The sequence below is a fragment of the Fundulus heteroclitus genome, unplaced genomic scaffold (genome assembly GCF_011125445.2).
Source record: "Fundulus heteroclitus isolate FHET01 unplaced genomic scaffold, MU-UCD_Fhet_4.1 scaffold_161, whole genome shotgun sequence".
NCBI classification, from domain to species: domain Eukaryota; kingdom Metazoa; phylum Chordata; class Actinopteri; order Cyprinodontiformes; family Fundulidae; genus Fundulus; species Fundulus heteroclitus.
Genome location: NW_023396573.1, coordinates 177414 through 203577, shown reverse-complemented (window position 1 = coordinate 203577; position 26164 = coordinate 177414). Strand labels below are relative to the sequence as shown.

At 41.0% G+C, this 26164-nt stretch overlaps 1 protein-coding gene and 1 long non-coding RNA gene across 7 annotated transcripts in view; one reads left to right on the top strand and one right to left on the bottom strand.

The window, feature by feature from the left end:
• Positions 1 to 26164, bottom strand: part of tiprl (TIP41, TOR signaling pathway regulator-like (S. cerevisiae)) — a 98373-nt gene that overhangs the window by 22686 nt on the left and 49523 nt on the right. Inside the window, exons 8-9 of one of the 6 annotated variants that reach the window (XM_036129363.1) lie at positions 20375 to 20470; positions 669 to 1204 (exon numbers count right to left, since the gene is read on the bottom strand). The exons of 3 other annotated variants lie outside the window; for them this stretch is intronic. In XM_036129363.1, the coding sequence (XP_035985256.1) occupies positions 1085 to 1204; positions 20375 to 20470 (216 nt within the window). In that variant the 3' untranslated portion in view covers positions 669 to 1084. Of the gene's footprint in view, positions 1 to 668; positions 1205 to 20374; positions 20492 to 26164 lie in introns of those variants that run through there. 2 more of the 6 variants (XM_036129365.1, XM_036129367.1) reach the window with 2 other exon arrangements.
• Positions 20499 to 24234, top strand: LOC110367688. Its single transcript, XR_002427643.2, has 3 exons — positions 20499 to 23638; positions 23714 to 24047; positions 24126 to 24234. It is a non-coding gene; the product is annotated as an uncharacterized LOC110367688 (long non-coding RNA).

Here is a 26164-nt window from a genome sequence, read left to right as displayed (position 1 = left end):
ACCAGCAGGATTACCATTTTTGTAGGAAACTCTGGCAAGATTTAACCACTCACTGAGGAAACAAGAAGGGAGGGGTGAGCAGACATACATACTGAAACCTTTTTGCTATCCCGCTCAGAGAAAGGAGACGGAAACTCAAGAGGCAATAACCCAGCATGCAAACACAAATTACTGTGCTTTTTTTGTGAGGTTTTTACAGCACTAGTGACACATTTTTTTGTACAGTAGGCTGACAGGGAAGGAGGTTTGAGAGAGGGGGAGAGACATGTGGCACAGGTTGGAGTTGAACCTGCGTCAGCCACATCAAGGACTAAGGCCTCCATACATGGGTCATGCACACTACTTATTGTGCTTTTGTAATGAATCATGTTCTTAAAATTTGTTGTGCGATTAATTGATTTATTGCAATAGGCGTGAAGTGGAAGCGAATTTTTTTCCCCATGTGTTAGTTAATCATTCAATTTAAAATGTATTTTACCACATAGAATTTTTTATATTGTAGATTTAATGTATTTCTTGTGATAAATGGAATTATCTCTGTTCATTTTCCTCTAAAGCAGTTTTTCCCATTTCACTGTTTTTTACTGTGTTGTACAGCTGAATCAAAACAACGTTTCCCAAATGAAATCAAGATTCCAGCACACAAACAAAAACAGACACACATGCACTGGTTATGTATTTACTTTTTATTTATTTATTTACTGTTTACCTTGTAGTTGACTTGCAAATAAAAAAAGTCACCTTCCTTAGATCACCTTAATACTCAGCGGACATGGTTCCACAAATTGTAAATACGATGATTCTAGAACATACAGTGCTCATTTGTGTTGCTTTTAACAAAATTTATGTATAAACACATTTTATTACAAAGACAAATGACATCCTGTCATATTAAAGTTCCTCTACTGAGTTAAGTAGAATCTCTCAAAGCAGTCTAATGTTTCATCTGTTGCTGCACAACTATTTGTAAGTGACCAATAGTTTTTATATTACTTGTTAAAGATTTAACATGACTACAACAGATTAGTGACTACAACAGATTTACACCATGACAAGGGTTACAGTGTAAAGGTTACTATATGAATTAATTAACAGAGGATTCAAGTTGCATCACAGGAAGTTCCAGTTTTTCACACTCCGTCACCTTCAGGGTTAGATGCTGAGCTATCTCATTGGGATTTGTGTAGAATGCTGCAGGAATGTTCTGTACAAGAGAAGGATATCAAGTAAATACACAATATAATACAAACCCTTAAAACATTATTTAAAAAAAGCTGTTATGATTCACATTACACAATTTTAAAATCATTTGCAGCCAAACCATAACTTTAGACCAAACCACTACATGCAGCTTTCTTTACATAATTTCAAAGTAGATTAAAAAAATAAATAAAGTGACAAGAATTTCCTTGTGGCTAGAAGAAAAAAATACCTCATAACTACAAGCACAATCGTCTTTACTCTGCTCAGTAAGTAAATGTGTTAAATCTCCACAAACAAAATAGACTGAATGGGTTGCTTTCAGGAGCCCAGTGAAAGGCCTGTGCAAAACAGCTCTTTAGGATTCTACAGCACCTCTTCAACCTTAGTCTAACCAAGGAGAAGGTTCCAATGTTATGGATGACCTCCTGCCTTGTAACAGCACCAAAGAAATCTCACCCATCAATCCTCAATGACGATAGACCTGTTGCCCTGACATCCCACATCATTATGGTCTTATAGACACTCCTGTTAGCCCACCTGAGTAAGCAAACAAGTACCTATCAGAACCCTCTGCAGTTTGCTTATCATACACTTGCTTTAACAAACCCACTGTCATTTAGACACGGCAGACAGCACTGTGAGAATTATGTTATTTGATTTCTCCAGTACATTTAACACAATTCAGCCTGATTTGCTTTGTCAGAAACTCCAGAAGACTCAGGTGGATGCCTTAACAATCGGCTGGATTAGAGACTACCTGACAGACTACAGTTTGTGAGGCTGAAGGGTTTAAAGCCGCAGTCCTCCTGGGCTGAAGCCGCAGTCCTCGTGGGCGTCGCTTTATCCCCCATCCCCCTCCCCCAGTTTAAAATAAATCTGTGAGAAATGGTATCATACATCATTATAAATTGAATATAAATAAAATAAAATAAAAAAATAAAATAATCTTTCTATGTCTGTACATGAAAGATTGTTTTGGATATTTTCAAGGATTAATCCACTGGGTTAAATATCTGGATCACACACTAATAATAAAACAAAGCCTGTCCGAATTGTCTGCTTTGAAACTGAGTGTTAAAGAGTGTTGCTGCAGGTTCTTGGGGCAAACCGCTCCTTCATCAGGCTGTTTTCAGTGACAGAGTTAATATTTACACTTTTACATGAGATCTTATATCTCACTCATTGCGGAAGAGAACACGTTAAAAAAAAAAGTGAAATAATTTTTATCGGCTTGATTAGGCAGAATGCACCGGTGGAGTGCGGCAAACACTGACCGAGTTAGCGGTAGCAACAGCGGCTTTAGGTGCCAGGGACATGTGTTAATGTTTTTGCCCCAGTACGATGTTTTTAGTCATGGAGAAAATATTAATATTTACACCTTTATATGAGATCATTTGTCTCAGCCATGGTGAGGCGAGGACATTCTGTTCTGTCTCTTTTCGAGGTCGGTCACGTTTTTCTCTCCTCTCTAGCTCTTCACCCCCCCCCGCCCTCTCCTGCTTCTGCTGCTATGTCTTGTCTTTCTGAACACTTTCTTCATATCACCCGAACTCTGAAAACCATTGATCTGGTAAGCTGGTCTCTTAATGCTATTGATCAAACTTTTTCGACGGGTAGGCAGCGTAAGGGGGATCCGTCCGGTCCTGATTTGACTTATTTCGTGGGATACACCCTATATTCTTGGATGGAAAACTGTGTGCCTTTCGACTTTGTCAGTCCTGGACGTGGAGACGTATACATGTTTGGATTCATGGTACTTGGATTTCTACTTATTGGATTTGGTGGATGTTTGATGTATCGGCAAATACAGCAGCTAGTGGTAGCCATTTGGCCTTGATCAGGCTACCGGCTGCATATGACGCGATAACTAAGGCGATAAACGAACAGACTTGGAAGTTGGAGGAGCAGAGCTGAAAAGCTGGATGTGCTGGTACGCAGACTGGTTTTGGTGGTTGAACTCTAGGGGAGATGGGATAAAATCTGGAAGTGAAACGCGGAAAAGCCCAACTAATTTGGAATATTGGATTTCGCCATTTGGAGCCAGCAATGACTTAAAGCTGCCAGGAAAGTCAGTGCAGCTTGTCCTCATAACAAATAAAGTATTTGGATTATGCCTCCCCTATCAATAACACTCCCTGGATGTTATGGCGAGAGAGCTCAGAACCCTCCACCGCTCCCTCCTTCCCCGCTGACATCTGCGGATGCTTTCTGAACTGTTGGCCGGTTGATAACATCAAGGACAATGGCTTCTGGAGAGTGTTCATAGAAATATAAACACTTTCACCCAAACAGACACACATAACTGATGCCCAAAAAAACATATGAACTTACACACGACCAGTCTCCAATGTTAACCTTTTGTTATATGTGTCTCGTCATATTTGTGCTTCTCGTGCCAGAGGTTTTTGATATCTCAAACGGTATCTTGTTATTAGGATAAAGTGTGAAATATGTGTTTTCCCCTCCCCCTTCCTATTGTGGCCCCTATGTTCCCACAGAGTCAATGGCAGCACCCTGTGGGCACCGTGTAAGGCGGTGTCCTTCACAGCATGGCCTCAGTAAATCATCTTGCCCTGAAATGTTTGTGATGTATGTTATGTTATGGTTGTACTGAAACAGTAATTTCCCTCTGGGATTATTAAAGTATATCTGATTCTGACATGTTATTGAGAATGATTTTAACCGCTGTCTGTCTGTTTAACTGTGTGCTGAGAGAGAGACAGAAGTGGAGAGGCGGGTGTTTGCAAACATCGGGCCTCCCTCAGCCGAGGGAGCTTCCAGGGTTTCCCCGGGGTCCAAGATCCGAATGTCGGCCACAAATGCCAAACCATACTGCTGCTCTCTCCGGCTGTTTTCATGCACTGAGTTAAAATTTGAGATCTTTTACCTTAGATATTGCGAGGCAAGGAGAACATGTTAATAAAAAAGATGTTTAGCCGCAATGAATATATTTGTGTATTATATATATATATATATATATATATATATATATATATATATATATATATATATATATACACATACACCCTAGGGCTGTCATTTTAACGCGTTATAAACCTGTTAACTTTGTTATAGACCATAACGCCAACATTTGTTTGACACGCATTAATGTTTTTGCCCCGCAGCAGACTTTTTATTTTATACCCTCGGCACTTTCCGTAGTTCCAAGAATGCTAGAGACTGTAGAAAAACAGACCCGCGCTCACTGTTGCCAAGTCCGCTTATTTCATGCCACTTTGGGCTTCTTTTTTGTAGTCGCTTGTAAATTTCATGAGTTGCGGGTTGCAGTTTTTTTGGGCTTGTTTCTGAAAGTGAAGTTGCTTTTTCGGGCTCTAAAATAAGTGGCGCTGCCGAATTACAGACACAGTGAGTATAACCAGCTGAAATATCCCTCCGCCTCATTACGTGCTGGAGCGCATCCTGACATAGGAGCCGAGGGGGTAAAGGCAGAAGGAGCAACTCTGTCCGTATTTTCTGCAGTTTACGGTTGCAATAACTGATAACTGCTTAAAGTAGATCATGCGGTGCAGATCACCATTTTGAGCAGAGATTGGTTCTGAAGATGAGTTTTTACAAATTGATAACATTGCAGAAAACCAACCCATAAACTGTACTATGCTTATTAATTTGCTGTCTCTGTATTTGACAAACTAAGGCTGAATCACATTGCCAAATGAAGTACCCTGGAGTTACAGTGTCAGCGCATGAAGCTTTGAGTCTTACACTTTGCTTGCAAAGTGTAAGACTCTGGAATGACCTGGAAGTTTTAAACCCTTTTCCAGCCTTTAAACTGTATGAATATGGATATAAACAGTATGCAAAAATATACGAATAAATGATTGTTGTTGCTGTGAAAGCTCAGGATTAGATGTGTGTGTGTGTGTGAGAGAGTGAAAAAATTAATAAAACTTGTGATTTTGTTAAAATGTAAAATTAGGGAGGAGTCACGTGACCGGGATCCGAGATGGCAGGATAGTAAACAACTCCAAAGACAGTGTTCGAAATATGTTTTAAAAAACACTTGTATAAGCTGTAAGTAAGGTTTGGAAGATAAGACACTGATATGTCTAAAGCTTCGTCTGTGAAACAGTGCGAAATTTTTACAAGAAAACGCAAGACAGCCACCAAAACAACATCGAGTCCAATGAGCGGTGAAGATGCTAATATGGCTAGCATAGCTGAGGTGCTGGAAGAGCTAAAATCACTCCGGTCGGATTTTGGAGTCAAGCTGGATAGTATAAATGAAAGACTGACTGGAATGGCAAGCGCTATGAATGCACTGGAGGCTAAAGTGTCTGAGGTAAAACAAGACCTATTAAACCAGGCGGCCCATATGGAGGAGGCAGAGGTGCGCATTAGCTGAAGTAGAACGTTCGCTTGAAAAAACAGAAACATCATTGACTTCAGCTATGAAAAGAATCCAGCTTCTTGAGGCCAAAACAGATGACCTGGAAAACCGAGGAAGGCGAAAGAACCTGCGTGTCTTTGGCATTCAAGAAGGAGCAGAGGGAAGGCAACCACTGTTTGACTTTATTACCAACATGCTACCAAAATGGCTGGAGCTCGCATCGGACAAGTCATTTACATTGGAGCGGGTACACTGCACACCGGCATTCGGGAAAACCTAACCAAAGCAGGGCGGTTCTGATTCGCTTCTTAAAGTTCCCGGAGAAGGAATTTGTGTACCGAGAGGCAAGGAAAAGAGATATTATACAAGATGGGGCCAAAATCACGTTTGCACAGGATCTATCTGCGGAGAAGGTGCGGATCAGACGCGGGTTCCACCCGGTGATGAAGCTGTTTGTTGATATCGGTGCATTCCGGGGATTCCAACACAACCCCTGCAAACTTCGGATCCTCCACGGTGGAAAGATCCATCTCTTCTCATCACCTCAAGAAGCTGAACAATTTTACAAGAGTCTTGCAAAATAAGCACAACGGTTGCTTCTGATCAGTGAGTCATGAAAGACAAGCTGGTTAAGAAACAGGTAAGCAGATAAGACATTCTATTTGGCTATTCCTGCTCCAATAGAACTGATCAACGACAGGAACATAAGCAGGATAAGTTCTAAGTTAATGGGCAGTTCATATAAACATAGCTGATCTGCTTTTATGTGCTCAAGTATTCTAAGTCTAACTTGAACTGTTTTGGAATTAATGCTTAAAGTTAAGCCTTAAATAAGTTCACTGTTCTATCAAGGGTTATGGATATTTTATTTCTATAATTAGACACTGTCTGCTGTGTGGAGTTTAGAAGAGGTCACGTTGACTAGTTGCTCCTCAGTAGTGTGGATCAACGTCCTCCATATCATTGGTTCGAGGGGCATTTCAGATAAAGAAATGCAAAAGTTCTGTTGGGGGTTGTTTACGACTAGTTCTGTATCTTGTATGGTTGAATGTGTGAATGTATGTATATACCTGCATTTTCAGTACCATCTTTACTTACTTTATTCTAGTTTGACAGTAAATTTAATAATCTGATATGGAGAAGTCAACTAAAGGAAATATTTTAAATATCAAAGTTACAAGCTGGAATGTCAGAGGAATAACTAACTAACTAAATTGAAACAAGTATTGGACCGACTAAAAAGTTTGAAATCTAAAATAATTTTTCTACAAGAATCTCATTTAATGGAGCCTGAAATACATCAGATAACCAATAGATGGCAGGGTCAGGTGTATCACTCTTCCTTTACCAGCCACGCCAGAGGAGTTATTATTCTTATACATAAGTCAATACCATTTCAAACTATAAGATCAATCAAAGACCCGTATGGGAGATATATTATTGTGCAAGGATGCATTTCAACATTAAAATTAAACTTCATAAATATTTATGGACCTAACAATGACAACCCATCCTTTTATGAAAATTTATTCCTAACTTTGTCAACCCTGGAGGGACTTTATATCATAGGAGGGGACTTTAATTGCACCCTAAACCCCAGTCTGGATAAATCTACACAAATTGACACCAGTCATGCACAAACCAGGAAAATACTCCTTAATTATATAAAACATTTAAAAATAAATGAAGTATGGAGAACAAGGAACCCAAGTAACAAAGAATTTTCATGTTATTCAAGCTCACACCAATTCCATTCGCGTATTGATTATTTTCTCATCTCTGTGGAGTTATTGCCTCTCGTGGAGAACTGCTGGTATAATAGTATTGTAATTAGTGATCACGTTGCAGTATCACTGGAAATTTAAGTAAATAAGAATGAGCAAGGGGTGAAACGATTGGGGATGCAGACACTTCTGCTAAAAGACTCAAAATTTGTTACATTTATGGAAACTTGCATTGACAAATATTTTGAAATGAATAAGGATGAAACGACAGCTAGTATTAGATGGGAAGCTTTTAAAGCTTATATTAGAGGATAAATCATCAGCTATAGCAGTAATAAAAATAAACAATATAACCAAGAGGTAAAATCATTAGAGAGACAAATTAAATCCAGCGAAGTAGAACCTTATTAGAGCAATGATCATACAAAATTACACAAACTGACTGTTTTGAGAACCAGATATGATAAATTAACGACAGAGAAAGTGGCAAATAACTTAATGTGGACTAAACAAGCTTTTTATGATCAAGGAGAAAAGGCCAGTAAATTATTAGCCTGGAGGATAAAACGGATGCAAGCGGAAAGAACAATTAATAGCATAAAATCGAAATTGGACACTTTTATTACAGACTCTTCAGAAATAAATGAAGAATTTAAAGAATTCTATAAAATCTTATATAAATCTGAATACTCTGGAAACAAAGAAGCACAAGCTGCATTTCTTAATCAATTAAAATTTAAAACCCTTTCAGAGGAGGATAAAACAACTCTTGATAGTCCTTTAACAATAAAAGATCTATCTGAAGCAATAGATAACATGAATAGCGGCAAAACACCAGGTCCTGATGGACTTCCAATAGAATTTTATAAAGCATTTAAAAATAAATTAATCCCACCACTTCTCAACATGTATGAGGAATCATATAAAGCTGGAATACTCCCAGACTCACTGAGGTTGGCTACAATAACTCTTTTACTAAAACCAAACAAACCTCCGACTGAATGCCCCTCTTATAGAGGAATCAGTCTTATGGGATGTGATACAAAGATCTTGTGTAAAGCACTTTCTAGGAGATTAGATAAATATCTGCCCAATTTAATAATAAATGATCAACAAGGATTTATTAAAACAAGACAAGGCTACCATAATATAAGACGGGTCCTTAATGTATTGTATAAAAAACATAATTGTAAAGACACAGCGATGTTATCATTGGACGCACGTCAAGCTTTTGACAGAATAGAGTGGAATTATCTGTTTGAAGTGCTCCCCCGATATGGATTTGGTGAAACCTTTCTAAAATGGATAAGACTACTATATACTGAACCCACAGCACAAGTTTTAACCAATAATAACCTGTCAAAACCATTTAATTTACAACGGTCAACCAGACAGGGTTGCCCCCTGTCACCACTACTTTTTGTGTTGGCAATAGAGCCTCTGGCGATGGCTGTTAGAGCAAGTACAGGAATATCAGGTATTAGAATAGGAGGAAGAGAACATCTCATTTCCTTGTTTGCAGATGACATCGTATTTTTCATAAGTAATTTGAAGATCAGTATTCCCAATTTATTAAATCTAATAAAATAATTTGGTGAATTTTCAGGATATAAAATTAATAATTCTAAATCAGAATTAATGTTTCTTAATGAAGACGAAAGGAGAAGCCCTATTGTGGTTACCCCATTCAAAACAACTAAAAAAGGTTTTACATATTTAGGCATTAAGATCACTCCATCCCTCAATGAAATAAGCGCAGCAAACTATAATCCTCTTGTGGAAAAAGTCACAGAAATGCTAAATCGATGGTGAAATTTGCCTATATCCATGATAGGTCGAATAAATTTATTAAAAATGTCAATCCTGCCCAAATTTTTGTACTATTTTCAAACACTTCCATTGCCACTGTCAGATTCATTTTATGAAAGTATAGACAAACTATTTAATCAATTTATTTGGAGTAATAGAAAAGCAAGACTCCGTCTAAAGTTACTCTATTTGCCCTATGACAGAGGTGGACTTCAAGTCCCTAATCTCACATGGTATTATATGGCTGCCCAACTAACATCAACTACTCACTACTTTTGTCCAACGGCACCTCCAGCTTGGGTAGACATTGAACAGCAATCTGTTCCAGATCTCCCCTTAAACACCTTCCTATATTCTTCAGATATAAAGACACTAAAAAACCCCACAAAGAACCCTTTCTTAAAAAATACAATTATAACTTGGCACACGGCACATAAACATGTAGGTGACCAACCAGAACTATCACAATTTACCCCTATTTGGGGTAATGAAAGGTTCACCCCAGGAAAAAATGATGGAGGATTTAAACTATGGAAAACCAAAGGCATTCAGAAAATTAAAGATCTATACATAGATGGCATGTTGCTTACATTTGATCAGTTATGCAAGAAGTATTCAATACCCCCTAAACATTTTTTAAATACTTACAATTGAAAAATTATATGTCATCAAAACTGAATCGAATAGTTGACATTCCACCCCTAACAAAAATAGAAGAAGTGTGCATTGGGGACATAAAAGGGAAAGGTTTTCTTTCGGCTTTCTATAACTTGTTGATGCTTTCCTCCAATGATTCAGCAATTGACAAGTTAGACGCTTGGAGAAGAGATACTCTTGAAGATATATATGAGGAAGACTGGAATCAGGCCTGTTTAAAAGCACAGACACAAACGATAAACACACGATTTAAACATCTGCAATACAAATGGCTTATGAGAACCTATATAACTCCAGTTAGGCTTCATCATATGTCCAGTGACATTCCAGACACTTGCACTAAATGCTTAATTGAAAAAGGAACTCTTCGGCTTCAAAGCGATTCTGGTCCACTATCCGGCGTCTCAGGAGGGGGAAGCAGTGCAGTACCAACACTGTTTACAGTGGGGGTGGTGTGCTGCTGACCTCGACTCAGGACGTCGTGTTTCGGTGGGCGGAATACTTCGAAGACCTCCTTAATCCCACCAACACGTCTTCTGTTGCGGAAGCAGAGCCTGAGGACTCTGGGTCGGGTTCTCCCATCTCTGGTGCTGAGGTTGCCAAGGTTGTTAAAAAGCTCCTCGGCGGCAAGGCCCCGAGGGTGGATGAGATTCGCCCTGAGTACCTTAAGGCTCTGGATGTTGTGGGGCTGTGTTGGTTAACGCGGCTCTGCAGCATTGCGTGGACATCGGGGGCAGTTCCCCTGGATTGGCAGACTGGGGTGGTGGTCCCCCTATTTAAAAAGGGGGACCGGAGGGTGTGTTCCAACTACAGAGGAATCACACTCTTAAGCCTCCCTGGTAAGGTCTATTCAGGGGTTCTGGAAAGGAGGGTCTGTCGGATAGTCGAATCTCAGATTCAGGAAGAGCAGTGTGGTTTTCGTCCTGGCCGTGGAACACTGGACCAGCTCTATACCCTCAGCAGGATTCTGGAGGGGGCATGGGAGTTTGCCCAACCAGTCTACATGTGCTTTGTGGATCTGGAGAAGGCATTCGACCATGTCCCCCGAGGGATCCTGTGGGGGGTGCTCCGGGAGTATGGAGTACCGGGCCCTTTAATAAGGGCTGTCAGGTCTCTGTACGACCGATGTCAGAGTCTGGTCCGCATTGCCGGCAGTAAGTCGGACTCATTTCCGGTGAGAGTTGGACTCCGCCAAGGTTGCCCTTTGTCACCGATTCTGTTCATAACTTTTATGGACAGAATTTCTAGGCGCAGCCAAGGTGTTGAGGGGATCCGTTTTGGTGGCCTTAGGATTGCGTCTCTGCTATTCACGGATGACGTGGTACTATTGGCTTCATCGGGGTGTGATCTACAGCTCTCACTGGAGCGGTTCGCAGCCGAGTGCGAAGCGGCCGGGATGAAAATCAGTGCCTCCAAATCCGAGACCATGGTCTTGAACCGGAAAAGGGTAGAGTGTCTTCTCCGGGTTGGGGAGGATGTGCTGCCCCTAGTGGAGGAGTTCAAGTATCTTGGGGTCTTGTTCACGAATGAGAGGAAGATGGAGCGGGAGATCGACAGGCGGATTGGTGAAGCATCTGCTGTGAAGCGGGCGCTGTACCGATCCGTTGTGGTGAAGAGAGAGCTGAGCCAAAAGGCGAAGCTCTCGATTTACCGGTCGATCTACGTTCCTACCCTCATCTATGGTCACGAGCTTTGGGTCGTGACCGAAAGAACGAGATCCCGGATACAAGCGGCTGGAATAAGTTTTCTCCGTAGTGTGTCTGGGCTCTCCCTTAGAGATAGGGTGAGGAGCTTAGTCATCCGGGGAGGGCTCAGAGTATAGCCGCTGCTCCTCCACGTCGAGAGGAGCCAGTTGAGGTGGCTCGGGCATCTGGTCAGGATGCCCCCTGGACGCCTATAGATGCCTATCTGAATTGTTTAAGGTTAAAGTCCCATTGGAGGTTAAAATCTGTGTTCTAGGAATATACCCAGTGGAATTTAAACAACCGCAGACTAAAACTAAATTGATAGATTATGGACTTCTTCAAGCCAAAAGGGCTATTGCATTAAGATGGAGGAGCATGGACCCCCCTTCCCTGGGACTCTGGAAGAAAGAAATTGCAAATTCGCTCGGACTGGAAAAACTAACATACATCGCTAAAGGTAAACAGCGAGACTTTGAGAACCTCTGGGAGCCATATATGAGGATCATAGAGACTGAAAGCGGAGCTTATTAATGAGTGTCTTGGATGGATGTCTTGACTACAGTTTCTACTTTCATACTGTATTGTTGTAGAGTTTTGTATATTTTTTCTTTCTTAGAACAAATGCAGGTTTGAATGGTGAGTGCGTGAGTGAATGTAAGCACATGTCTACAATGTTAATTTGTTGTGTCCTAAAAGAGAAAATTCAATTATATATATATATATATATATATATATATATATATATATATATATATATATATATATAAAAAAGTAAAATTAGTATTTCTTTATATGTAAATGATTAATACCATGTCTATCTTTGTTTAAGAGGCAAAAAAAAAATATTTCGGCATGAAATATTTATTTATTTACATTTTTGTTTACGCATTATGATTAGCGATAATTGGCCAGAGTTTAATAACATTTTATGGCACCAGCATATATATATATATATATATATATATATATATATATATATATATATATATATATATATATATATGCTGGTATATATCAGATTTACTGAGGCCTTGCTGCCAAGGACACCGCCTTACACGGTGCCCACAGGGCGCTGCCATTACTCTGTGGAAAAAGAATAGAGGCCACAAAAAGGAAGGTGGGAGGGAAAAAAACATACCTCAAACTGTATCCTATTACAGGATACAGTTTGAGATATCAAAACCCTCTTGCACAAAAAGCACAAATAAGACGAGACACATATAGCAGAAGGTAAACATTTGAGACTAGTCGCATGTAAGTTAATCTGTTTTTATGAGCATCAGTTATGTGTGTCTGTTTGGGTGAAAGTGTTTATATTTCCATGAACGCTCTCCAGAGGCCATTGTCCTTGATGTTATCAGCCGGCCAACAGTTCAGAAAGCATCCGCAGATGTCAGCGGGGAAGGAGGGAGCGGTGGAGGGTTCTGAGCTCTCTCGCCATAACAATCCAGGAGTGATTAGATAAGGAAGGCATAGTCCAAATACGTTATTTGTTATGAGACAAGCTGCACTGACTTTCTCGTCAGCTTTAAGTCTTTGCTGGCACCAAATGGCGAAATCCAATATTCCAAATTGTTTCACTTCCAGATTTTATCCCATCTCCCCTTGAGTTCAACCACCAAAGCCAGTCTGCGTTCCAGCGCAGCCAGCTTTTCGGCTCTGCTCCTCCACCTTCCAGATCTGTCCGTTCACCGCCTTAGTGAGCGCGTCATATGCAGTCGGCAGCCTAATCAAGGAGAAATGGCTTCCGACATCCGCTGTATTTGCTGATACATCAAAAATCCACCAAATCCAATAAGTAGAAATCCAAGTATCCTGAATCCAAACATGCAAATGTTTCAAACGTCCAGGAATGACAAAGTCGAAAGACACACCGTTTTCCATCCAAGAATATAGGGTGTATCCCACGAAATGAGTCAAAATGGGACTGGACAGGTCCCCCTTTCGTTGCCTACCCGTCGAAAAATTTGTATCAATAGTGTTGAGAGACCAGCTTACCAGATCAAGGTTTTTCAGAGTTCAGGTGATATGAAGAAAGTGCTCAGAAAGACAAGACATAGCAGTAGCAGCAGGAGAGGGGGGGGGGGGGGGGAAAGCTGGAGATGAGAGAAAAAACACGACCGACCTCGAAGAGAGATAGAACAGAAGCCTCCATGGTAAGGTCTATTCTGGTGTTCTGGAAAGGAGGGTCCGTCGGATAGTTGAATCTCGGATTCAGGAAGAGCAGTGCTGTTTTCATCCTGGCCGTGGAACACTGTAACAGCTCTACACCCTCAACAGGATCCTGGAGGGTTCATGGGAGTTTGCCCAACCAGTCTACATGTGGTTTGTGGATCTGGCATTTGACCGTGTCCCTCGGGGGTTCCTGTGGGGGTACTCCAGGAGTACGGCGTACCGGGCCCTTTAATAAGGGCTGTTAGGTCTCTGTATGACGGGTGTCAGAGCCTGGTCCGCATTGCTGGCAGTAAGTCGGACTCGTTTTCGGTGAGAGTTGGCTTCATCAGGGCGTGATCTCCAGCTCTCACTGGAGCGGTTCGCAGCCGAATATGAAGCAGCCGAAATGAGGATCAGTGTCTCCAAATCCGAGACCATGGTCTTTAGTCGGAAAAGGGTAGAGTGCCTTCTCCGGGTCGGGGAGGGCGTGCTACCCCTAGTGGAGGAGTTTCAGTATCTTGGAGTCTTGTTCACGAATAAGGGGAAGTTGGAGTGGGAGATCGACAGGCAGATTGGTGCTGCGTCTGCTGTGAAGCGGGCGCCATACCGGTCTGTTGCGGTAAAGAGAGAGGGGAGCCAAAAAGGCAAAGCTCTCGATTTACAGGTCAATTTATGTTCCTACCCTCATCTATGGTCATGAGCATTGGGTCGTGAACGAAAGAATCCCGGATTCAAGAGGCCGAAATGAGTTTTATCTGTAGTGTGTCTGGGCTCTCCCTTAGAGATAGGGTGAGGAGCTTAGTCATCCGGGGAGGACTCAGAGTAGAGCCGCTGCTCCTCCACGTCGAGAGGAGCCAGTTGAGGTGGCTCGGGCATCTGATTAGGAGGCCTCCTGGACGCCTCCCTGGTCAGGTGTTCTGGACACGTCCCACCGGGAGGAGACCCAGAGGGAGACCCAGGACACGCTGGAGGGACTATGTTTCTCTGCTGGCCTGGAAACGCCTTGGGATTCCCCCGGAGGAGCTGGGGCTCCCTACTGAAGCTGCTACCTTCGCGACCCAACCCCGGATAAGCGGGAGAGGATGGATGTATATATATATATATATATATATATATATATATATATATATATATATATATATATATATATATATATATGTTTGATTTTTGGGCTTAATCCCTGGAGCTGAGCCTGCTTTCACCAGACCAAGCCTGTGTCAGAGCGGCCAACTCTGTCGAAGGAGACTGCTGCCTCGCCTGGAGGACTTTAGACACTATTTAAAGCTTTATATTAGGTCTTTTACCCCAACCATGGCAGGAATGAGCGACAACACGTTATTATTTTTAACGGCAGAGAAATTATTTAAACTTTATATTAGATCTTTTGGGTCGGCCGGCAGTGGGGAAAGACAAACAGCTGCTGCCTTGTACCATAAGAGGTGGATGGATAGACACTTCTGAAACAGCTTTCAGTGTGAAATGAGAAAAAGCTTACCTTCAGGCGAGATTCATGGTTTGAGTATAATAAAAATGTATTTCGGTATGATCCTCTCTGTTCATAGTGGTCCTTCATGTTAACGTTGTCACTCTTCATTTTTTTTGGACTTCCTCCAAGTAAAGCTTCACATTTTCTCTTCGCAATCACTGAAAAGAGGGGCGTTCCCTCAAAACTTCTCTCGAGCCAGCATGGTTTGACCCTGCTCTTCAGCAGAGCTGCAGATACCCAACCTGGCCCTTAAAACAATTGCTCCTGAAACACTCGAAAGTGGGTGGAGCACGGTCATTAGGATGCAGTGGAACTGGGCTTAACCAGGTAGTTAGTAGAACAGAAGCACCACTGGGGATGGTACACACACCATTCCTTTTCACAGTTTAAACATCAGACTTCTTATACAAGGCAGTCCTGTCATCTACAGAAATACTTTGATCACTGCAGTTGTTGGGTGCAACACAGACAGACAGGAAGCTTAAATATGTTGAAATTTTCCTTTTAGCTTAAAAATTGCTGTTTCATGATACGTAAAAACTCATATTTACTTCGAAAATTGTATATCCTTTGTTATATTTTTAGCCCATGGTGGATGCCATTTTTCACCTGCGCAATGGTTGGGTTAATGATGCGGTTAGGTCCTACTGCACTGGAACCTACAGAGTTATCCAAGTTTTTTTTTTTTATTGTGTTGAGTTTGACTGGTGTAAATTTAGACAATGCCCCACAATGTTGCTGTTGGCTGTAACTTCAAAACAAAAAGCAATGAAAAAAATTAAGTCAGTCTTTATCCCCCTCATGAAAAAAAGCACAAAGGAAAAAGCCGTTTGAAGAAGACAACTTCCCGAAGGACCCCCATTTGTGCTTTTAACACTTCTCTACAGAAGACTTTTGAGTAATTTATACGAACAAGATTGATGAAGGAGCTAACAGGTGGGTGTCACCCTTGGAAGCTAAAACCAACTGATGGGTTGACTATTTTTATCCATAAAGCGTCTAAACCCCTGCACCTTGTGAGCAAAAAATGCTAGGAGAAACATCAGAGACACCAGAAACCCTTTTAAATAACAAAGCTACTACCACTGCCGCCGGTACCGAATGTAAAATCACGGACACGACACCAGACCGAAGACCAGACCCTTACCAGGTGTTAACGGACCAAAGACCAGACCGATCAGATCCTAAGCAAGTGTTATTGGAGCTGACACCAGTCACAGACCCTTACTTGTTGGGATCACACAGTCCAACAAGCGGTACGCGTCAAGTCATAGTTTATTATAAATTATTATTATTATTACATTGTTATCAATTTCTACACGCTCTGGTGCAAACTGAAAAGGTTTGAACAGCATCGTTACTCATTTGGCTGGATGGAGCTAGCGCTAAAGGACCTAGTATATGTGACTTACCCAGAATGCATTCCAGCGTAAACAACATGGCAATGTCAGTGTGACAATATTTTATTTTAAATTTATAAAAAAACAAAACATCTTACAGTATTTTTACTGTATTTTTTTTACATCTAAAATAGATATTTCTCAAATAAATTTTATTGTTACTACTAATCGTGGATCCCTTTAAAGAATATTTTCCCAGTAGCCCCACTATTGCAAACGTTACTTTTTCTGATTTATAGGTGATTAAACACAGAAAAGAATATACCAGCTTGATCCTTGACTATTTTGTTTTTCACATAAAACATGAAAACCCTTTTGAAAATATAGGGAAAGCCTCCGACTTTATAGATCTACATCTTGACTATAACTACAGCAAATCTGGACTGAATCAGCTGAAGCATATCTGTTCCACAAAGGCTTTAGTTGGCAATGAGCCAGGCAGACCAGTGATCTTGGCATAATTTAACCAAATGTGCCAAAATTGTGCCAAATGTTTATCTCACCTCATAAAAACTTTACAATTTCCATTGTCGGACTCCTGTGTATGACAAAGCCCTTGGTTATAAGCTTTACCCTGTGTATCATCAAAATGTACCATTGTCCACAGCATAATTTTAATAAAATGAAGAGAAAATTAGCTCAATTGTTTCCTATTGCCTTATAACTTCTTCCAAAGCTTCTAGATCAGCCACTTTCCTTGTCTACACCATTATGATGATATACAGTGTTAAGAATTAAAAAATATATCTTAGTTGGGGTTACTGAGGAAAGCAGAATGGTGTCCGTCTTCCCCTGCTCCAGCGTAAGATAAACATAGAGTTTTGTGGCCCCCGAGGGAGGTGGTTAGGCCAGAAGAGTTTCTTTGTTCGAACCAGATTACCCCTCCCTCCCTAATTTAGAGGAGGGCAGACACTATAGTAAAAAGGATGTTCTTCCAAACTTAATTCAGACAGACTTTTCCACCGCGGTGAAAAATCATCTTATATGGTAATGTATACTCTGTCTCCATATTTAATTTCTATGAATTAAATATGCATTTAAACTGTTCTACCTCTGATCAATGTTTCCTCATTTGCAACCAAATCCGGAACTGGGAAAGATGGGTTTTTAATAGACATGTAACAGCAAGCCGGTAAAACCCGATCTTTATCAACAGTCAAAAAGAAAAAAACAGTTCCAAATAGATTTGCATAAATAGTGAGCCACAGCTCTGCAGAAATCCCCCGGTGTACAAAGCAGCAGTGACTAGCAGTTTTGTATGATCTGTTACACATTAGTGATGGGACATTTGAATCGTTTTACTGAGTCGCGTCTTTATGACTCTTTCACCAAAGTGACTCGAGTCACTGATTCGGTTACCCACTATATTGTAGGTCTAACACTAATGTGCTACATTAAAGATTAAAAAAATTAATTATCTGAGATTGTCTTTCAGATATGGCAAAAACATGCTTTTTAAACTGAAGCATGCAAACAGTTTCATACTGCAAAGAGCAGGCAGCAGAAAGAGCAGAGACACAAAAAGCCACAAAAGCGCACATTGATCAAGGAATCATTTCTATGTTAGAAAGAGTAAAAGCAGATGATCTGCCCCTCTGGATGGTGTCACAGCTAACAAAACGTTAGACCAGATGTAACTATTATGAACAAAAAAAAGACAGAAAACAAAGTTAAAAGTTGAAACAACAAATAATGCAAATTTGGACAACAGTAGAACTCAGTAGAGTGAGAGAAATAGATCCTGATGTCTCTTGCGGCCTAAGCAGCATAGGCACAGAGATAGCTGAGGATAACCTAAGCCATTCTAATTATAAGCTTTGTCAAAAAGGAAATTATTAAGCCTAGTCTTAAAGGTAGACAGGGTGTCTACCTCATGAACTAAAGCTGGGAATTGGTTCCACAGGAGAGGAGCGTGACAAGTAAAAGATCTGCCTCCCATTCTACTTTAGAGACTCTTCCACAGCAGACCTGTAGAAGGGCGATGTACACTGTTAGGATCATATGGAACAATCAGATCTTTGATGTATGATGGAGCTTGATTATTAAGGGTTTTATATGTGAAATGGAGGATTTTAAAGTATATTCTTGATTTAACAGGAAGCCAGTGAAGGGAAGCTAGAATAGCAGAACTTTTGCTGCAGCGTTTTGGATCAGATGAAGGCTTTGAACTGCATTTGTGGACTTCCTCATAGTAAAGAATTACAATAGTCCAGCCTTGAAGTAATAAATGCATGGACTAGTTTTTCAGTGTCCCTTCTGGACAGCACATTTCCAATTTTGGCAATGGTCCAGAGGTAAAAAAAAAAAAGTAAATCCTAGAAACCTGTTTAATATGAGATTTAAATGACATGTCCTGGTCAAAAATAACATCGTCTTTTACTTTATTACCAGAGGCCAATTTAATGCCATCCAGAATAGGTGATTGATTAAGAAGTTTATTTTTTAAGGACTCAGGTCTAAAGATGACAACTTCTGTCTTGTCACAGTTTAAAAGCAGTACATTTAAAGTCACCCAGGTCTTGATGTCATCAAGACCTGCCTGTAATCCAAGTAATTTATTGGCTTTGTGTTACGGGGATATTATTCTGAAGTCACTATGGCCTCACGCCACTCGGACATGTGAGCACAGGCCTGCTGATTGCAAGACCAAATGCTGTGTAGCTACTGTGCAGGATGATGATTGTCTAGGATAGACTGTTTTGTCTCATGCCGAGGCCACTATTGAGTATTAGGGAGAGCCGAAAGCAAGGAGGGGCAGAAATAGACAGATGCAGACTGCAGCGGGACCATGGGGTGCGATTACTTTCCATCTATGTAATCTATGCTCTGTTTCTCAATAAAAGTGCTGGCACTTCATCACTCCACCGTTTCCTTATTCAATAACTCTAGGACGTCAGTTATTGTTTAGAATTCCAACCACACTTTGTCAGGATTTATGGATAAATATACCTCAGTGTCATCAGCATAACAATCCCATGCCGTCTGATAATTTGACAATAATTCGATATTTGATAATAATGATCCAGATATTTATCCCGGTGGATTACTTAATCCTTAAGAAATATCCAAGACAATCTTGCATATAAAATTATACAAACACTATGTGGATTTTGTTTCTTTAATTTATGTTTTTATTCAATGTCATGGTACAGTTTTGGCCTGCCTGTCTCCTCATGAACTTTCCGGCACTTTCCACCTCCCATGCAGCCCAGCTCTTACTCCACCTCCTCATTAGTTCCACCTGCCGTTCCTAATTAAGCCTGGATTCAGTGCACCTGCCAACACCTCTACATAAACCTTCCTCAGTCTGCTCTTTCGCACCGGATCGTCATCATTCTTCATCCAAACCTTGTACTGCCTCGTGCTTTTCACGTCTGCTAGTCAGAGCTCCCTAGGTCTGTCAGTCAGAGCTCCCCACGTCTGCATGTCAGAGATTTTCCAACGTCTGCCTGACAGAGTTCCTTTTGTCGACGCCTGCCTGCCCGCCTGTAAGTAATCTCTCTGCTGTGCTATTTGTTCTCATGCTACCCCAGTGCTCCAAGTCATCTCTCTGCTGTGCTGCTGGTTCTCCTGCTACTCCAACGCTCCAAGTAATCTCTCTGCTGTGCTGCTGGTTCTCCTGCTACCCCAGCACTCCAAGAACTCTCTCTGCTGTGTTGCTGGCTATTCCTGGCTCCCAGCGTACTTCTGATTCCACAGCACAGCACCTGCAGCTCTCTCTCCCTCTCCAGTCCTCCAGCTCCTGCCATCTACATCCTCCTTCTCCAGTCCGGTACAGCCTCTCTGGTCTCCTTCTTACACAACTCATCATCAGTCAATAAAATTCACTTAACGAAACTCAGTGTGTGGTTGTGTTCGGGTTCATCAGAACAAATGACATTCATTAAGATTTATTTATTATCGTTTACCTTTTCTCGCAGATTTCTTGTGTCAATGTCCCAAACAGTACTCGGGGGTGGGGCCAAAAGCCACCCATATGAGGCAGCTCCCTCTTCCAGGCATTTCTAGGCCGATCAAAACATGATCTGCATGAAGTTAAGCAGAAAAGGGAGGAGCCGAGCTGGATGGGCCAATACAAGTAGGGTTGGTTGTACTGCAGCTATTGAATATTGATGACTATTTCTGTCAAATCAGTTTTAAAAAAAAAGCTAAACTTGTTAGACGAAGCCTTTTGTGATTGTGTTTAAAGTTAGACTGTTTGAATTGATATTAGCAATATACTGGTTTGTCTGTGTGGTAGTATTCATTATGTATGTGTTATGGTACTCCATAACCTTTATATTCAAAACAAAAATTATCTTTGTACTGAAACAATGTTCTCAGAGTTGAGAAACAGCAAGTATGTTCAAGGTTTTGTCACTCTCCTATCTGTAGGTCTGTTGCAATTAGATACACCTTTGGGACCAACACACACACTTTTTAAGTATATGCCCCTGAATTAATGTGTGCAGAGGCTGGTCTGCCCACAGTATTTATATAGAGCCAATTAGACTGCGTTGCATGCATAAGTCCAGCCCATTGTACAGGGCGTACTTGCACTGCTGAAGCTCCGCCTACGCACACCACACACCAAAAAAAGTCATGAGTTGATTAATGGAAAACTGCTGTAATTTTTTTCTCATCCACGATTAACACCATCCATACTTTTTGGAACTTGTCTGCACTGTACAGTAGTTTGAACTATTTTTTTTTTGTTTCAATGGTTTCTCCAGTTTCTTAAACATTCAGGGAGACTGATCCTCTCTGTCCCCCCTGTTCATCTCTCCAACTCCATGCACTCAGCGGAGCTGTGGATGCCCCTCAGTCACGGTTGACAGGGAGAGAAACAGAAAGAACCTTTGGTGTTTTTTACTGTTGTGGACAAATAAGACGGCAAAGCACCATTTCACGTGCAATTACTGTATTCACTTCTGAAACGACACCATTTATTGAGCAAATGAAAAGCAGCTCCACTCTGTCCCATGTTCTGTCTCTCCTAATCAGTGCCCTGAAAGCAGCTGTGAGCAGTTGCGACCCTAAGTAGCGGTTGACAGGTAGAGAAACAAAAGGAATGTCAAAAACCTATGGAGTTTTTTTGTCTTGGAGATCAAACAAATACAACACATGAAAGCAGCACAAGTATTTTCTAACTCCTACTTTTAGGGTGTGTCTTAGTTCTGTATTAAACTCCCATTGTTACATTTCATTCATTGTACTTTATTTGTTTCCTTGATTTTATCCCCCTTAAAATTTGTTGTCTGTTAATTTTCTCAATAGGTAACACATAGACCGACATGCAGACAGATAAATACTAGTGATGCAAGTTATTAAGACGTTAATCTAAAGTTATCGATCATCCAACGATTAATTGATAAGCAACCATTTTCTTCAAAACCCTAGTTTTATCTTGTTTCAAGGGTCTTTCCAAAACATGAAGGGCTATTATTTATTTATTTACAAAATGATATTTAAAAAAAGGCATAATTATATTTTTATATCTTATTGTGCCACCTGTATTAAATACTGACTGAATAAAAAAACATTGTGGTTTGTCTCACACATGATTTAACTTGGATATAGTTATTAAATATAACAAAACAAAAACCTATTAGGTTACTGAATAGAAACAAGTTCAATAGAATAAAATATATGAAACACTATTAATCCCAACAAAAGCCCTCATCATCAGCCGTGCTTTGAGCATCATATCTTTTTCTATCATATTACAATTTTTTTGCATAAGGCCCTCTTCTTTTCTGTTATCACATGCTTGCCTTTTGAGCAAATCAGTGAGTTTTGGTTGAGAAACTGATTCAGCTCCACCAGACAGCCCGGCTAAAAAAGAGCTATTTAGCTGAAATCTTAAGGAACTTGAGTGTTTATATTTAAAAGCAGAACGGTATTAATAGCATACTGCATGAATGAAACAAAATCCATGTATACTGGTTACAAGTATTGTCATTTGAATATTTTTTTTTACATTTTCTGACTTACTGTCAGTGGCATGGCCAGAAATTGCTTTTTGGCCAGGCCAAATAAAAATGGGTGGGTCAAATTATTATAGTTGAACGCAACATCTGGATTTCAATTTGCCAATGCACTCTGAGCTTACAAGTGTGTGAGCCACGAAAGTTTGTTGCATTTAACATTACACTGTGTGGCACAAAGCTCTCATCAGCCAGTAAGCTGTCAAACTTAAAAGCGACATGATAGAATCGTCAGAGATCCAGATGTCTGTCGTGAACCTCTGCGTTTTCACATCTTTTATCTCTTCCAATATGTGTTTCCACACTTTATCTTGCAATTCTGGTATAGCCAGAATTAACTCCAACAACTGTGAGTGGCTGCCCATCCATGACAATAAAGTTCAGTATTCTCTCAGTGATTTTTGTTGCCTGCACGCTATTTGGTAAAAACATTTCACCTCTTTCCTTAATGTCCTTCAAAGTTCGCTGCTTCATGCCCTCTCCTTTCTGTTTAGTTTTCTGTTCAACAAACTCAGCGTGCTCTTTAGGGTAAAATATCTGGAGATGCTTAATTAGGCTGGTTGTGTTGTAGCTTGAAGGTTTATTAGGGCCTCTTAGAACATTCACTGCGCAGGTATTGCACATAGCCATCAAATGTGTCAGCTGAGGGTAGTATGAAAAAGTTCCAGATGACTGATCCTTTTGCTCGCTCCATTTTGAAAACTGTGACTGCGGCGTATTGCTAGCGAATGACTTCTTTCTGAGAGCACATGTATAGAAATAGACCACATAGATCTGCTCATATGGCTCGGGCCCATTGTCACGATACCTGATCTAGAATTTTCTTCAATATCCAAACCGATACAGATATTAATAATGGATCGGTGCATCCGATTTACGTTTAGGAAAATATATTGTCAAAAATATTGTAAACAGGAAAACCTTTTTTTACCATAAGATGAGGCACTTTAATTTACTTTTGTTACACAAGTTACAAAAGTGAAGTGAAGCCTGTTCTTGGCTCATGGCATAATACAACTGTCAGGGCTCAGCCAGCTGCGCAGTTTTCTGCCGGCACTGCCTTTTTCTGCTCTCTCTCTTTTCCGCAGGTGGCTCGAGTTGGCAGGTGGGCGTTGTACACACCTGCAGCTCATTCGGCAGCGTGTAGCTGCGGTATTTAAACAGCAAGCAGACAGCTGAAGGACGCCAGAGTGTTAACCTAGAATGGTACGCCTCAGTTGGCCACTGTCTCTGACAGTTCACGCGTTTCCTGCGATTAATTCTTTGTCTCCTGTGCTTCAGGTTCACCTTACACTCTGGATTCCACTCCAAAGCACTCACTCGTGTTCTGATGTCCCCAAGTCAAGCCTGCACGCTCTGGACCCCGTTTCAGATGCTGTCCACACTCAAGCTCCCTTCCAACACTCCCTTGGTGTTACCAAGCCGGGCTGAGGACTCACAACGGTTCTACCTGGTTCCTTCATCTGTCCACGGCTCACTCTTCCCGCCGCCACTGCTCAGATCCCGCTACAGCTCCACCGACCTGCCCACCAGCCATCTCAGTCATCTGCTGGAAGTCATCCGTTGAGCCCGTCTTTCCGCTCCACTCCCCCCGGCTCGGTTCCCGCGCTCTGCGGTAAGCACCTTACCCGTAATGACATTCTCGCTCCTCCGTTCTCCAGCCACCTCCTAACTTCCTACCTCTTACCCGCAGATTCCCCCGAGTCCGGTCTCATGTTTCCTTCCGGCATCGCTCAGTCGAGGGTTTATTACCGCAAACCTCCTTGTACAACTGTGTGCTATAATAAACATCTTAAGCTGGTCTTTGCCTCCTGAGTGTGATCTGCATGTGGGCCAAACACCTTAAAAAAAACATGACAACTAGCAGCAAACCTTTTGTTTGTGGTTGTTTACAATGGCAGGGCCTGCCATATTTTTCACAACTTATATTTAGTTGCACTTTGAATTCAGGTCAACTCCCCAACAAAATGCTTGAAATAAAAGCAGGATTTAAAAATAATTTCTTTAATTTCTATTTGTGAAACGAAAAGGATGAAAAATAATAATTTGTTTTGAATTTGTCATAATAAAATTGGAGACTTAATTTTTAAGCTATATCGCCCAGCCCTAGCACACAGTTTTTTTAAAGGCCTAGAAAGTGATCTTTAAAATCTCCAGGTCATTCCAGTGTCTTACACTATTCTACTTGCAACTGCGGTTGAAGGTTAAGACCCCAGAAAAAGAATAATTTTGCACAGCTTCCGGCAGGTGCGTGTACTCTTTAATTTTGAGGTGCTTATTTTGCAATTTGATTTAGTCTGATATTGTGAAATACAGGGACAAATTAATAAACATGAAATAATGGATCTCAATTGGGTTTCTGCAATGTGCTCACCGAATGAAAAACCCTTCTTCTGAACCAATCTCAGCCCGAACAAAATGGTGATCACGATCATTCAATCATTCGATCAGTCATTCCAACCATAATTCCAACCATCCATTTTCCAAACCGCTTAGTCCCTCATGGGGTCGCGGGGGTTGCTGGTGCCTATCTCCAGCGTTCACCGGGCGAGAGGCGGGGTACACCCTGGACAGGTCGCCAGTCTGTCGCAGGGCAACACAGAGAGACAAACAGGACAAACAACCATTCACGCACACACTCACACCTAAGGACAATTTGGAGAAGCCAATTAACCTAACAGTCATGTTTTTGGTCTGTGGAAGGAAACCGGAGTACCCGGAGAGAACCCACGCATGCACAGGGAGAACATGCAAACTCCATGCAGAAAGACCCAGGGGTGTACTTGAACCCAGGACCTTCTTGCTGCAAGGCAACAGCGCTACCCACTGTGCCACTGTACAGCCCCATTCCAACCATAAACTACAAAATATGGGCATAATTACTCCCTCTACATTTACACCCATTAGCTCTCATGCCAGCCTAGTGTAGGAGAAACCCATCCAATATGGTGACGACGCAGGATGGGCTACAGTACGTAAAGAGGCGTCTACGCATATAATGTCTGTGTTCAGAGACACACAAACCTTTCTGTGAGCCATCACAGATCACAGCTCAACATTACACGATAATTTGCTATAATCACTTTAGCCTTATCTATCTACAAAAGGAAGTGACATGTTTTGATTGCGATACTTTCATTTAATTGTCTGTACCTGTATCCACAAAGAATCCTAAGACTAAAAGCTCTTAGTGACATCATTTTAGGAACAATCTTAGAATTTTCCGAATTCTGACGACCTGAAAAGCGCGTTACACTACAGTCAGTCATTCACCCATTCATTCACACCCTGACAGTGTAGCCACAGCTGCCCTGGAGCAGACTGACAGAAGTGAGGATGCACAGTACCACATGCTTGTGTTAAATCCCATTGCACAAAATGTAAAAAAAAAAATTAATTGCAATAAAATTTGAACTCTGAAAGATTAGCAGGACCCCTACTCTGACATAAAACATACTATACAGCTCCTTTTCAAATTATAGTCCTTTTCATGTAGTGGGGTTAAATCAGTTGTATCTAAACTAAGTAATCTAAAAGAAAATTATTATTATTATTATTAACTTAATAATCTCAGGTTTTAGATAGGCATAAAACTGGTGTAGCCTCAGTGTGCACATGTGATGTTGCTCACATAGGTCCAGTAAATGCTAAAACACATGAAAATTTAGGGGGAACATCGATCACGATGCAAATATACAGACTTTGTCGAGTATTGCCGCAGATCAAAGCACC